The sequence below is a fragment of the Salvelinus alpinus genome, chromosome 6, assembly GCF_045679555.1.
Source record: "Salvelinus alpinus chromosome 6, SLU_Salpinus.1, whole genome shotgun sequence".
NCBI lineage: Eukaryota > Metazoa > Chordata > Actinopteri > Salmoniformes > Salmonidae > Salvelinus > Salvelinus alpinus.
In genome coordinates, this window is record NC_092091.1 from 71,255,435 (window position 1) to 71,270,777 (window position 15,343).

At 40.4% G+C, this 15,343-nt stretch overlaps 2 protein-coding genes across 3 annotated transcripts; one reads left to right on the forward strand and one right to left on the reverse strand.

Annotated features, from left to right (window-relative positions):
- Positions 1–9,063: 9,063 nt before the first annotated feature.
- Positions 9,064–11,020, reverse strand: LOC139579255 (uncharacterized). Of its 2 annotated transcripts, XM_071407748.1 has the most exons (4): positions 10,924–10,990; positions 10,179–10,639; positions 9,513–9,935; positions 9,064–9,384 (listed from the first exon to the last, which is right to left on the reverse strand). In XM_071407748.1, the coding sequence occupies exons 2-4, from the start codon at positions 10,541–10,543 to the stop codon at positions 9,354–9,356; spliced, it is 819 nt and encodes a 272-aa protein (XP_071263849.1). In that variant the 5' UTR covers positions 10,544–10,639; positions 10,924–10,990; the 3' UTR covers positions 9,064–9,353. The 2 variants fall into 2 exon arrangements, with proteins under 2 accessions (XP_071263849.1, XP_071263848.1); XM_071407747.1 differs by having other exon boundaries at positions 10,179–11,020.
- A 2,504-nt stretch (positions 11,021–13,524) lies between these two features.
- LOC139579256 (uncharacterized) lies at positions 13,525–15,249 on the forward strand. Its single transcript, XM_071407749.1, has 3 exons — positions 13,525–14,109; positions 14,380–14,805; positions 14,953–15,249. The coding sequence occupies exons 1-3, from the start codon at positions 13,634–13,636 to the stop codon at positions 14,969–14,971; spliced, it is 921 nt and encodes a 306-aa protein (XP_071263850.1). The 5' UTR covers positions 13,525–13,633; the 3' UTR covers positions 14,972–15,249.
- Positions 15,250–15,343: the final 94 nt, after the last annotated feature.

Consider the following 15,343-nt stretch of genomic DNA (forward strand, 5'->3'; position numbering starts at 1 on the left):
CCCCGCGGAACACACCCCCTCCCAGAGCACTGGTTCGCTCTTTATACCCAAATAGCATATGAGTCCACCCCATATGCAAATAAACATACTTTCTGAAGTCATTCCCCACCATCATCCTTTAGTTCAAGCTTCCTACTTGTTCACGCCCTATAACGCCATCTGCTTTCAATTAGTTTATAATGGTGGCTGGACCCCCTATCTTAGTGTGTCCAATTCTCTTAAGCGCCTCTCTGTCTGACATGTATGTTTATAATAGAATGGTCAGACCATATGTCTAGTGTCCAATTGCCTTTAAGCGCCTCTCTGGTATGTGTGCCTCCAGTGGAATGTGCAAACCACAAGTCCAGTGTGTCCAACTGTTTCAAGTGCCCATGTGTCTGATCAGTCCGTCAGCACAATGGAGAAAACAAGAGGGCCAGAACGTCCCCTAGTATATCTCCATTACCACAGTCTCATGATCAACGTGAACATGTGGCTCGCTACTTTAATGTTCAGCTGTCTTATGTTACTACTACAGGAGAAGGATCAGTGACTTGAGGGGGAGCAAGAACCTGTGGAGGCATCAACAAGCAGGTAGAAGGGGGCCAGGTAGGATTGGGCCAGGTACAGTATGTCCAGGTGTCAGGCCAGGGTGTTCTTAGTCACGGTCCAAGGGGAGGGGAGACCTTGAAAAGATGAGGGTTAGTGAGAGCATGGCTAAAACCATAGTACACATCACAGTAGGGAATAATCAATGATGTTGCTGTGGACACTGGATAATCTGACACAAACACCTGTTTGACCTTGCTGTGATACTGTAGGCCTATTTATGTTACTTTTCTGAGTTAGTTCAGGTAACATTCAATGTCATGCGGTTCTGTTAACCATGACAGCCAGATATTGCGTCAGTTGTTTCGTTTTGACTTCTTGTTACCTGGTAAATAACCAACAGCCATGGTTAACCACAAGGAGAAAAAGGTGAGGGAACAGTCCATGTCAGCCAGGGCCATCTTTTTAAAGAAACCCCTTTTATTTTCATTTCTAGTTGAGTAAAATAAATTGTTTTGTTCTCGTCATAAAATAATCCAGAGAATAGCGGTAAACAGCTCCAGACTCGTTCAGAAACCTGAATGTTCTATTCTCAGCAAGGCCCACCTTTTCAAAGAAAACTAATTATATCTATTTGAACAAAATATGTCGTTTTGTTTGTGATCACAAGAAAATCCTAACAATTCAGGAAAAGAGCACCACAGCCAGGCAGAAAAATCTGACTGTTCTATTATAAAGTGAGAACAAATAGTTTCTCTGATTGATATGGCTGTTACTTAGAAATAGAATGAGATGATTTTCCTGTATTAAAACGTGTCCCAGTGCAACATGTCTAGCTCTGCCCACTGGGACATGGCTTACGGAGCGCTCTTTGAAATAAGCACCCGTCACCATTTTCCAACGGATCGAGAGATCTCACCACACCAGTTTGATGAAAACAAGCTACTACACGCACCGCTATCGTGAAAACTAACAGCAGCAGGGTTTTTCCTGCATAGAAAAGTCTTGGGTGGGCCGCCCAAGTTTTTTTTCGGGCCGCCTATGTCCAAAAATAAGACAGAACTAAATAACATTTTACATATTATACGCATACAATAACAATGCCCAGAACAGCTACCATCTAGCCACACTACACAAACAGTACATTTCTCCTTCTCATTCAGGCATTGTGGACAAGGTGAGCAATCTAAAATACACCCTGTCTGAAACAGAATTCAAGCCTCTGCTTGTCCCCTAACCAGAATACTTCAGGGTTATCATCACCATTTTCACAAAACACAACATGTCTTAGATCGACATACAGAGGACAATAAAACACTAAATGGATTTAGTTTTCTCCAAGATCACACAGTAGACACATTGTCTCCTCTTCAGGCACTCTGTTAATCTACTCGTCTATATAGCCAGAGGAAGGGGGACGGATGTTCGTTCGGTTCAGGCAGACACAATGGTTCAGGGGCGTAGTTCTCTTTGATGAAAGTGTGCGTTCTAAGTTTAAGTTTGCACCAAACATTAACTGGCCATTGTTCCTTGTGAATCACATAGTCATTTGTTCCTGAATATATCACAAAAAAATAGATAACTTTCCGAGGGCTAGAGAATTGTTATGAGTAAGATCCCAGTCTAACACTTCAGTGACTCTGTGTTCTGGCATATTTATCAGTCTTTTCTCTCGATGTTCCATGGCACACATGGTTCCCAACCCCAGTCAGTTTGTACAGTCCAAGAAACAGAATGCTCTGTTTTGAACATTGCTACAGTTAGTAAGCACGTTGGATCCCTCATCCAGCAGCATAGTCCATCACTGGACACCCACAACATGTATACAGCTGAAAGTAAGCAAGATCCTTACATATTTTCATTTTGTTTAAACACTGACCCCAAGGCTCTACCTGCAGATTCTGCCAGTGATCTAATGCCATCTTCAACGGACATGTGTTCATCCAGTGTGAAACCAAGGTAATTATAGAGCCCAGTGTAGAATAATGGGGTTGTGCCAAAACAAAGGTTGTGTCCACTTCTCTGCACGCCCTTCTTTCTGAAATGAACAATCTGGTTCTTCTCTTGATTCATCGCTAGTGTCGATTTAGTACACCATAAAATAACAATATTCTACATATTCTGGAAGCAAGGAGAACTATGACATCAGCATACAACAAGATGCCCAGGAATATATCCGCAATTTCAACACCAAGTTTAGCATTTTTGATTTGTAGGGCTAAATCATTAGCAGTATAGTGCAAATAAAGTGGGCGAGAGTGTGTCTCCCTGCTTTACACCGTAAAGGGGTTGGAAACAAGCCAGTCCTGAGGATACTGACCTAAATACAGGCAACTGGAGTCAGATAAAGAGCTTTGATAGCATCAAAGAATAATCCATAATTTCCTATTTTAATTTGTCTAAAAGCAAGGTCTCTATTCACCCAATAAAGAGCCTTCTGAAAATCAATAAAACAGGAAGTTTTAGTTCAGAAGTTGGTTCTCTCTCTTGAATTCTAGACAGTATAGATCAATGGAGGCTGCTGAGGGGAGGACGGCTCATAATAAGGTCTGGAACAGAGCTAATGGAATGGCATCGAACACATGGAAACCATGTGTTTGATGTATTTCATACCATTCCACTTATTCCGCTCCAACCATTATAAGCCAGTCCTCCCAAATTAATGGGCCACCAACCTCCTGTGGTATAGATATGTTCTATCCATGCTCTGGCTTTCCTAAAGGCATTCTGTTCATCACAAAGCTGGCCAGACAGTTCTAGATAGTGAGAGAGCCTGTTATTTAGAATGCAAGAATCAGTGGTGTAAAGTTCTTTAGTAAAAATACCTTAAAGTACTTATTAAGTACTGATCTTGCTGGTGATGGCCGATGCGCTCATGGCAAAAGCCTACCTCTCACGCTCTCTCTCTTGTAAAACAATATTTGGAAATTTATATCAATTTTATTTGTAACTTTTACTTCACTACATTCCTAAAGAAAATAATGTACTTCTCCATATATTTTCCCTGACACCCAAAAGTACTTGTTATATTTTGAATGCTTCGCAGGACAGGAACATTTTCAAATTCACGCACTTATCAAGAGAACTTCCCTGGTCATCCCTACTGCCTCTGATCTGGTGAACTCACAAAACACACATACAAAGAAATACATGATGAACTGCAATACTGGAGAGATGAGAGTTGCAACTCAATATTAGAAAGGTGTCCTTAATGTTTTGTACACTCAGTGTATATCATTAGGCCTACTTTAAAAAATGGTGGATATACCAATCCAGGGCTCCAGAGTGGCGCAACGGTCTAAAGCATTGTATCGCAGTGCTAGAGGCGTCACTACAGACCCTGGTTCGAAATCCAGGCTGTATCACAACTGGTCGTGATTGGGAGTCCCATAGGGCGGTGCACAATTGGCCCAGCGTCCTTAGGGTGTGGCCGTGGTAGGCCGTCATTGTAAATAAGAATTTGTTCTTAACTGACTTGCCTAGTTAAATAAAAATATCCCCTTGAATCACTATACGGTATTTGCAGTACAATATGGGCTGTAAACTATGACCGTTTATGGTAATACGGGTGCTTAATTTGTAAATCGGGAGGTGCCGGAACATAAAGTGAGCACTGGAGTGGGGTGACCTGGGGAGGATCTAAAGTACCGGAACGCATACAAAAAAAGTCCTTTATAATATCATTGCATTTGCTAGTGGCATAGAGCTGTAGAGTAGAGGCCCTTACACAGGCTGCAAACATGGAGAACGTTTTTAGTAGCATAATGTCCGGGAAAATGTTGGCCTTTTATAAATGCATTTCATGCATTTCTCCTTCATTTTACATGACTGAAGACTTTGGCAGAATACTTGTTAATACCACACAAATGATCGAAATGGCAGGTTACTTTACACTGAAAACTGAGAATCTGAGATCAATAAAAACGAGTTTGTGTTGAATCAATTAATAGCCCAGGCCTGTGTGTGTGGAGACACATATTGTAGGCTACAATATGAGGAGGAAATTATAGTCCTAAAAATGCTTTCCAGTGTCACTGACTCACCCAATGTTGCGCAGCTCACTTGCTGGTGATGGCCGATGCGCTCATGCCAAAAGCCTACCTCTCACGCTCTCTCTCTACTGTAAAACAATATTTGGAAGTCGATCAAATATTTTGGTAGCCTATGTAACCGATGTAAAATGGCTAGCTAGTTAGCGGTGGTGCGCGCTAATAGCGTTTCAATTGGTGCCCTCACTCGCTCTGAGACCTGAAGTAGTTGTTCCCCTTGCTCTGCAAGGGCCCCAGCTTTTGTTGCGCGATGGGTAACAATGCTTCGTGGGTGACTGTTGTTGATGTGTGCAGAGGGTCCCTGGTTCGAGCCCAGGTAGGGGCGAGGAGAGGGACGGAAATTATACTGTTACATAAGTCTTCTCTTTTCAGCAGGAGCCATTTGCTTTCCAACCTGTGTTTTTCCTCGATTGTATTTGAAATATACTGAACGGCCTGTTTTGTCTGCATGCTGCTTTTTTCCACAGACATATTTGCTGCTTGTTCCCAACTGTAGGCTATTTCTTGTTCTATTCCTTGTTACTTGCTATTCCTTATTCCTTGTTATTGGGCTACAATCCACAGCTAGGCTATAAAAAAAAAAGCTATTGATCCTCTGTTGCTAAATTATAGGCCTTCTCATGGCGTAGTAGGGTATTCTGAATTATTTAATTTATTTCTGAACAGACAGCAGCAATTCTATAACTTTAGCAAATGTATTTACATTTATTAGGGGTGCTGCAGTTCATTCAAAACCCTTTGCGAGGCTATGATTCAGGGCAGCAGGTAGCCTAGTGGTGAGAGCATTGAGCCAGTAACTGAAAGGTTGCTGGATCGAATCCCTGAGCTGACAAGGTAAAAATCTGTCATGCTGCCCCTGAACAAGGCAGTTAACCCACTGTTCACCGGTAGGCTGTCATTGTAAATACTAATTTGTTCTCAGCTGACTTGCCTAGTTAAATAAAGGATAAATAAAACATTATATAAGGAAATAAATGTTGAATTACAACACTGGAGAGATGAGTTGCAGGCTCATCTCTATCAGGCATATGTCTATCAGAGCAGAGAGGGATCATAGAAAGCGAATATCCTAGTTATGTGAGATACTGGCGCGCTTCTCACACAGCCACCGCCAAGCGTTGGTCTCAAACATAGGTTACAATGGACTAAGGATGTGGCAAACCATAAACCCAGCCCGGCCCAAATCAACTCTTAGAATATTTATCCCGGGCTGAAAATCAACTTTTTTAAAATACGTTTTTGTTTGTGGCGGCAGGAGAATTAATGAAGAGGCAACTCTAATGAACTTTGATCAATTCCGAGAAAAGTTTAAATAAGTGTTCATGCCACTAAAGGTACCGGGTCTGGCCAATTAGGTTCCGGGACAACACAGTCCAAAACGGAGAGGTGCCAGGATCCGGTCCAAATTAAGCACTGGGTAATGGCGATTGAATATTGCAGATTGTACCTTTAATCGTGTTTTGTCCTCTCTCCACCCGAGCAGACAGTGGAGACTAGCAGGTTGCGTTCCCATGTGGATCAATAGACACTTCTTGAACAAGTGGAGTATAACCAAGCTATCTGCGTTGTTAGGGGTAGGCTTCCCGGGGTGCAGCCCTGAATGTTTTTGGTCTAGCCCCGAACCGTTTGATGGTCTAATAATTGGTCGAAAATAATTCCTGCGAGAAGGGGGCTTTAGGATCATGCGGACTAAGGATGTGGCATCGCGCTTGCTGCAGAGAGTGCGAGAGAATATTGTTCTTCTGTCCAGGGTTTTTCTGGATCATAATTCAGGTGGTGGGCATGGCGGGGGCGTGGTCATGAACGTGGCCAATTCCTGCAAATCTACACATTTTCCCATGGCGTATGCTATCTGAGTAACTCAAACATTATATCAAAATCAATGGGCCCCATGCCATAACAAATATACTCTTGAATGCATAATTTGGATAATTTTAGATTCTCCCTTACTGTTTAGCTTTTATTTTGGTGATTGTTAGTTCTCAAAGATTATCTTATTTTAAAATATAGGTCCATTAACTTTTGAGCTCACTTTGATTTTAGTCGTTTAATTTTAAAATGAAAGTAATAATATACTGTCTCCAAACACCTAGGCCTAGGCTATTGATGGATTCAAGACAAAGTCGGTTTTCTGCCTGAGTGTGGCGATGTTTACAGCTATTTTCTGGAGTATCTTGTGACCAGAACAAAACTACTTATTTTACTCAACTAGAGATTTAATTAAATGGTATTTCTTTGAAAAGATGCGCCTGGCTGACATGAAAAATACATTAGGGGAAAGGATCCACAGATACAGAGGCTGATTATCTTTCTGCACATCTATTTATTTACAATGCTGGCTGTCATGGTTAACAAAAACGCAGGACATTGAATGTTACCTGAATTGACTCAGAAAAGTAACATAAATAGGCCTATAGTATCACAGCAAGGTCAAACAGGTGTTTGTGTCAGATTATCCAGTGTCCACAGCAACATCATTGATTATTCCCTACTGTGATGTGTACTATGGTTTTAGCCATGCTCTCACTACAACATATTTTCTCTTTCTCCCCTTACGGAGGCTCTTGGACCGCAACTGAGGACACCCTGGCCTGATTCCTAGACGTGCCTGGGCCAATCCCACCTGGCCCCCTTCTACCTGCCTGTTGGTGTCCTGATTCCTAGACGTGCCTGGGCCAATCCCTGCTTGTTGCTGCCTCCACTGGTTCTTTCTCTCCCTCAAGTCAAATGAACTCCCTCATCTTTTCTCTGTCTCCTCTTCCAGAGGGCCTGAGGCTCGAGGACCGCGACTGAGGCTTGACACCTGGACGTGTTGTTTTGTTGTTCCATGATACATGGCGTAGATGTGTCTATAGTCTGGGGCGACTTTACTCTTAAGATGGCTGTTTTTACATCTGTAGGACAATTGCTGAAATATACGATATTGCATTCGTAGGTAGGATACATTATTCGAAATTGTAGGCAAATTATTTACATGTTTTTGAGTGTGTTTGTCTGATTTTGTAGAATTCATCACCAAATGGAATCACTGCTCTACTGTGAAGTTGTCACGTACCATCCCATACCATCCCAGGTAATGACAAGAAAAATGGTTTGCAATGTATTTCAACAGTCTTTCATACTTACAAGTTCTTTCCAGTCATCTCCATGACCTTTCACTATCTTTGGGTCGTAGACACAGTCCTCCTCTTCCATGCCAACCTCAGGTGGTACCCAGCCAGTGTCATAGCCATGCAGTGTGCCAGGTCTTCTGCTTGGGGTGGTTCTTCTCCTCTATCATAATAACCTTCCCCACATCCACTCTGACTTGAAGTACTCTTGTCTCCCAGTAGGGGACACCAGGAGGGTTTTCAATGGCTTTTAGAACGTCCCAACTAACATAGACACCAGTTCCAAGAACACTTTAGTCTGCACTTGGTGTGAAACCGTTGTTCTTAATCAACTCTGTTGTGGTGCCGTGGAACATCACATATTCTGTCTCAGATCTTCAGGACGTGTGTTGCTGTCTAGGAAGTTGATGTAGTATGGAGAGTTAGCCATAAGCTAGTAACCAAACTGCAACTGAATACACCTCTGCTGAGGTGAACAGTATTATAAGTCAATACAATGCACAATTACACTTTGTAATATTAAATAGTCCTTTGGCTAAAACTGTTACACTAAATAGTGATATTTATACAATAACAATATGCCGAATCACTATTGTTACAGTAATATTACAAGTGTTGTAACATTATCATGCTTAACATATAAATGTACTTTGTAAACAGGGATTGTTTGATATATCTAAGTTAAGTGTCCAATAACAAGACTTGTTTAATAAAGACTGTGTTGTTTATTATACTGTGTATGCTTAGGAAACAGTGCTTCTTACTGATCTCGCTGCTGTGCTTTCCACTAGTTACCACAAACACAAAAAATGAGCTCTTTGGTCTTCATTTAAGGTTAGGCATAAGGGTTAGCAGTGAGGTTACGGCTAGGGTTAAGGTTAGGGTTAGGTTTAAAATCACACTTTAATAAGAAATAGGCGAGGTTGACTACTTTGCGGCTGAGGTAACTAGTAACGACTCACTTCCGTGCTTAGGTTTCATTTCCAGGTTTCCACTCTCACTAGACATAGAGATGGATAGAGGGCACAATTGCCACAAATAACTATGTCTCTAGAGAGCATAGTAGTCCATCAGAATGTAGAACCATGATACCTCTATGTAAGTGAAAAGCAACCATCCCACACAGATAGTAGAGGTAGTCTAATAAATACATAACCATGACCCTATAGTGTTAAAATGTTTAAGTAGTATGCCACCAACCTGACATTGAAAGCTGCTGACACCTTTTGCAAACAGTAGGGACCATTCAGCTGCCACCAGCGTCAAACTGGAAGACACCTTATAAACCTATGTCAGACACACAACATTGACTAAATATTGCCAATGTTTCTGCAGTAAAGATGCTTCAGATGAAATGAACACACTCAAACAATGGGTGACTTTTAGAGGTTTATTTGAGATTTATTACAGGAAGACAATTATTCTGAACAAGTATGATCATTGATACAAACCTTGTTTACGTCAAGTGAATATCATTGAATCGGTTTTTGAAATGTGACAAGGGTATATCAATTGCATATACAGTAGGTATATTGCCAATAATCAGTAAGCCTTTGGCAAAATATAGCTTCTTCCTATGCAATATTGAATGTGTAGCTATAGCAGCATGCTACATCCTCTTATCTCGATGAACATGAAGTGTAATTAATACTCCTTGAATACACCTTCAAGCCTCCACCTCCAGTGACGGGTTTAACCTGAGGATAGAGAAACAAATACAACATGTTAGAACCTGCAAGTAGTGGAGTTCATATTTCAAGTGCAAGCCTTCTAGGAAAATAAACTTCCATCTCGTGATTTGTGAGAGAAGTTCAATATTACATACTTTTTCAAGATGGCCACTTTCAGCAATGCCATGACTTTGATTCTCTTTGGGTCGTAGACACAGTTCTCCTGTTGGTTGCTCGGCACCATGTCAACACCAGGTGGAACCCAGGCAGTGTCATACCCATGTGTGTGCCAGTCGTATTGCCTGTCGTGACCCTGCACATCAATGATCTTAACCTTGCCAACATCCACCTTCACTTTCAGAACCATCTTGTCTGAGTCATCAGCACCAATGGGGTATTTGATGGCTTTTCTGATGTCTCGACTGACATAGACACCTGCACCAAGCATGCCATCTGTGGACGGGGTGAAGCCATGTCTCTGTATTTCTACTGCAGCCTGTTTTGATGTTCCATGGTACATCACATAGACATGGCTGTCCTCAGGGGTGACTCCACTCTGAAGATGACGGTGTCTAGATCTGTAAGACAGGGAGACAGTTTTTGCAGAAATGTGATAAAAGTACAACCTTCCACAGTTGCGGTATTTTAAAATTTGAGGCAAAATATCTCAAACGAATTTGTAAGCTCTCCACAAATAGACTATAAAACGATGCCATTGGAAAGCTCAAAACACAATTGACTGCTGTGAAGTTCAATTGTTCATGACAGGTAAAACCAAGAGAAAGTTAGCAGTGCTTTACAACAGTTTATTTCATACTTACATGTTGCTTTCTTTTACTTTCATGACCTGCATGACTTTGATTCTCTTTGGGTCGTAGACACAGTTCCCCTGTTGGTTGCTCAGCACCATACTGACCCCTGGGGGAACCCAGGCGGTGTCATATCCATGCTCAGTATGCCAGGTCTTCTGCATGAGGTGATCCTGTTGATCTATGATTTTAACCTTCCCTACATCCACTTTGACTTTTAGTACTCTTCTCTTATTGTTGGAAACACCAAGGGGGTATTCAATTGCTTTCCCTATGTCTCGACTGACATACACACCAGGCCCAAGTTCTTCTCTTGATGGTGTGAAACCATTCTTCTTTATCAACTCTGTAGCCTCTTTTGTGGTGCCGTGGAACATCACATATTCTTTGTGATCCTCTGGATGCTCATTGGTCTCAAGAATGTTTTCTAAGTAGTATGGTGAATTTGTTTTGTTTTTCTGCTTGGTGTACCCCTTCAAAGCCATAGTAATCAATCTGCAGCTCTATAACCCTCTGACAAATGAGCTGTAATCCCCCAAACTATTTTTAAGGGCTAGTTACCGTTAAAACCGTTAAAGCAAATTGTAATATTTAAATAACTATTCAACGTATCCAGAATCAATGTTACAATAGTATTAGAATAGCATTATAACATTCTCAAGTAAAGACTGGTAAACAAAACAGTATTTGACTTATATCAAGTGTTCAATAATAAGACAGCTAACTTGTCTAGTGTTTCAAATAACATTATTCTCACCCGTTATACTAACAGACGAATGCAAGATTATACCGTATGTGAGGGTTTCCTTCCACTCAAGTTTCATTTCCTGGTTCTTGAGAAAAACGTTAGGTTTTCTGTTTCTTTGTAAGTAAAAACCACGCCCACTCACATTCGAATCTAGTCTAATGGGTACATGATTATAAACATATCTGTAACGTCATGCCGTATTAAGACCTCTGGAGCGTTTTAAAATTGCAATGCGGACACCTTTGACAAATACATTGACGTTTTTAGTCTTTATACCGTACCAGTCAAAAGTTTGGACACACCTACTCATTCAAGGGTTTTTCTTTATTTTTACTATTTTCTACATTGTAAAAAAGTAGCGAAGACATCAAAACTATTAAATAACACACGGAATCATGTAGTAACCAAATAAGTGTTAAACAAATCAAAATATATGTTATATTTGAGATTCTTCAAAGTAGCCACCGTTTGCCTTGTATATAGACTAGGATCAGAATCGGTAATGTTTTGTCAATCTAAACAGTGATCACACAACTGCTGTCTGCGACTAACAGGAAGACACCGTTGATACGTCTATGGAAGACACAACATTGACCAATATTATCAATATATTTCTGCACCACAGATGCTGTAGATTAATAAAACCTGATTGGATTTTGTGGAGGTAAAACACTCAAACAGTATCGGGAACTTCTAGTTTATTTGAAATGTATTATAGGAAGAAAACCCTTCTTTAAACAACGTATGATCATTGATACACATTCATTATCAAGTAAATATGATTGATTATATTTCTAAAATATATGATGAGGTTATATGATTGATTGCACAGCCTATCCTCAGCCTATTGTGAGTCTATTTAGCTCCTTCTTACTGTGGACTGTAGACTGACACAGGTGTGGTCCCTGAGTTAATTCATCACTTAACATTCCATTATGCTTAGGGTCATGTACAGTATAAAAATACTGGGCAGGCCATTATTTTGGCTACCATGGCGATGCCCCCATAGGATGATAATGCCCCCATCCACAGGGCACGAGTGGTGACGTAATGGTTTGATGAGCATGAAAACGATGTAAACTATATGCCCTGGCCGTCTCAGCCACCAGATCTCAAAACAATGAAACACTTATGGGAGATTCTGGAGCAAGGCCTGAGACAGTGTTTTCCTCCGCCATCAACAAAACACCAAATGATGGAATTTCTCATGTAAGAATGGTGTTGCATCCCTCCAGTAGAATTCCAGACACTTGTAGAATCTATGCCAAGATGCATTGAAGCTGTTCTGGATCGTGGTGCCCAACACCTTATTAAAACACTTTATGTTGGGGTTTCCTTTATTTTGGCACTTACCTCTACAATACTGCACTTAAATATATAATGCACCTTAAAATAATGTATCTACTGGACAAATGTATAATATTAGTCAATAGATGTCTTCTATAGACTAATAGTATCTTCAATTTAGTCGCAAATAACAGCTGTGTACTCACTGTTCAGATTGACTCAACAACTGATCTTAGTCTGATGTATAAACACGACAGACATCAATTTACTGGTCAAAGGTGTCAGCATTGCAATTTCAAAATGCTCCAGACATCTTCCAATAATAAGATGTATCATACATGTTTATGTACCCATTAGATTAGGCTTCTTTCTCATCTGAGTTGGTGTGGTTGCTTTTCACTAGCAAAGAGATATCCTGGTCATAAATATGGATGGACTTTGCTCTCTCTCTCGAATTAGAATTTGAGAGAGAGAGGGAGGGGGAGAGAGAGGAAACACAGGAGAAACGAGACCTAAAATCTGTCATATAATCCTGAATTAGTCTGACTGGTTGGTTGAATCTGATTCCACAGTAGCAGGTAAGGATGACCAAATTATAATTTGACTTTTTAGAAACTTGCTTATTTGCTACTTCACGTATGTTAAACATCGCATTGAAAAATTTAAATCACAAGCCAGAGGACATAATCCAATATATAGTATTTTCTATAAAAGTGAATGATACAATAGAGATTATCTGAATTATAATGTATTTATAACATTACAAACAAGTTTCAAGTGCTTGTAACATACCAAGTATATTGTGCACTATTGACGTATTATTAATGTGAGCCAAAGAAATTTACTAAGGCAACACAGTAGTTGGCAATAGCATGTGACATTTCTGAATTAGTAGCCTGGATAAAGTCTATTTGTGGTTGACATGTTGCCCTTTTTAATTAATATTTAATTGGCAAGTATTACAATGTGCAGGCGAAGTCCTCTTTTATTACATTTCAGGTTACTTCCACATGTACAGTGCCTTCAGAAAGTATTCATACCTCTTGACTTATTCCACATTTTGTTGTGCTACAGCCTGAATTCAAAATGGATTACATTATTTTTTTTCAATTTGGAGTGTCATAGCAAAGGGTTGCGAATACTTATCTAAATGAGATAGTTATGTCTTTAAGGTTCAATAAATTTGCTAAAATGTCTAAAAACATGTTTTCACTTTGTCATTATGGGGTATTGTGTGTAGATGGGTGAGAAAAAAAATCTATTTAATCCATTTTGAATTCAGGCTTTAACATGACAAAATGTGGAATAAGTCAAGAGGTATGAATATTTTCTGAAGGCACTGTAGGAGATCTAAATCGTTACTACAGGATTGCAGAAGTTTGTCTATTCATAGAAGCATGTTTTGCCACAGGTTCTCACAGCTAGAATCATCATGTTGACTAGGGCTTGCCTGAGGAAAATGAAACCAAACTCTCCATACTTAGACAACTTTCTCGACACTGGTGAACATCCTGAGGATCAAAGAACATATGTGATGTTCCATGGCACCTCAGTAGAGGCTGCAGAGCTGATAAAGAAGAATGGCTTCACACCGTCAAGAGCAGATATCAGCATGCTTGGTGCTGGTGTTTATGTTACACGGGACATTCAAAAAGCCTGTAAATACCCTCCTGGTGTTTCCAACTCTAAGAGAAGAGTACTAAAAGTCAGAGTGGATGTAGGGAAGGTTAAGATCATAGATCAACAGAACCACCCCATGCAGAAGACCTGGCACACCGAGCATGGATATGACACCGCCTGGGTTCCCCCAGGGGTCGGTATGGTAGAAAGCAACCAACAGGAGAACTGTGTCTACGACCCAAAGAGAATCAAAGTCATCGAGGTCATGAAAGTAAACAAAAAGACCATGTAAGTATGAAAGAGACTGTTATAGTGCAAACCCTCTGATTGGTTTTACCTGTGATGATGCAATAGATACATTCTAGAGCTTTCTAACTGATTTGTTTTTAGAGGCTAGTTTGGGAGGTCAGATGACCAGGAATTTAAAAAAATCTAAATTTCCCAAATGACCTAAAAATCAAGTCTCCTTTAACAAATCATTATTTTAAATAAACTATGTGAAGAATAGAAGCTAATATAATATCATATTGAAGCAAAAACTGTCTGCCTGTCTTACAGATCTAGATACCGTCATCTTCAGAGTGGAGTCACCCCTGAGGACAGCCACGTCTATGTGATGTATCATGGAACATCAAAACAGATTGCTGTGAAAATACAGAGAAATGGATTCAAACCTTCCAAAGATGGCATGCTTGGTGCCGGTGTCTACCTCAGTCGAGACATCCGAAAAGTCATCAAATACCCCATTGGTGCTAATGACTCAGACAAGATGGTTCTGAAAGTGAAGGTGAATGTTGGCAAGGTTAAGATCATTAACAAACAGGGTCGCGACATGCAATACAACTGGCACACTAAGCATGGGTATGACACTGCCTGGGTTCCACCTGGAGTTGACATGGTGCCGAGCAATCAAGAGGAGGACTGTGTTTTCGACCCAAAGAGAATCACAGTGCTGGCAATGCTGAAAGTGTCCACCATGAAAATGTGAGTGATATTGAGCCACCGTCAGTACCTTATCACAATGGAAGTACCCCTACAGTAGAAGGCTTGAAGGGCACTTAATGTGAGCCCCACTATACACACATGCAGGTTTTAATTGAGACAGTTTGTCTTCTATTCTCTTTCCTGCAGGTTAAACCCGTCACTGTAGAACAGATAGCGTTCTGCAGTCAGTGGGAGCATCCAGCATCACCTCATGGTCACCAGAAGAGGATGGATAGAATCAGACGGACCCACATGATGCAGTTCATAGGAAGAAGAAGCTATATTTTGCAGGCCCACAACATGATTTCACATGTCAATCTATATGCAATCAATCATATGACCTCATCATATCAAATATTCATATTTACCTGATGTAAATAATACATGTGTAGCAATGATCTTTGTTCCTATAATAAATCTCAAATAAACAAGTTTCACACATTGTTTGTTGTGTTTTCCCCCCTCCGAATTCCAATCAGTTAATCTATTGAAGTATCTGTGCTGCGGAAATATTGCAACGAATTTAGTCAATGTTGTG

Bases quoted from the DNA above. Each gene is read 5' to 3' on its own strand.
- LOC139579256 (XM_071407749.1), top strand. From the start codon at position 13,634: ATGTTGACTAGGGCTTGCCTGAGGAAAATGAAACCAAACTCTCCATAC. The intron at 14,110-14,379 runs GTAAGTATGAAA...CCTGTCTTACAG, and splicing joins AAAGTAAACAAAAAGACCAT to ATCTAGATACCGTCATCTTC.
- LOC139579255 (XM_071407747.1), bottom strand. From the start codon at position 10,651: ATGGCTTTGAAGGGGTACACCAAGCAGAAAAACAAAACAAATTCACCA. The intron at 9,936-10,178 runs GTAAGTATGAAA...CCTGTCTTACAG, and splicing joins AAAGTAAAAGAAAGCAACAT to ATCTAGACACCGTCATCTTC. The intron at 9,385-9,512 runs GTATGTAATATT...CTCTATCCTCAG, and splicing joins AAAGTGGCCATCTTGAAAAA to GTTAAACCCGTCACTGGAGG.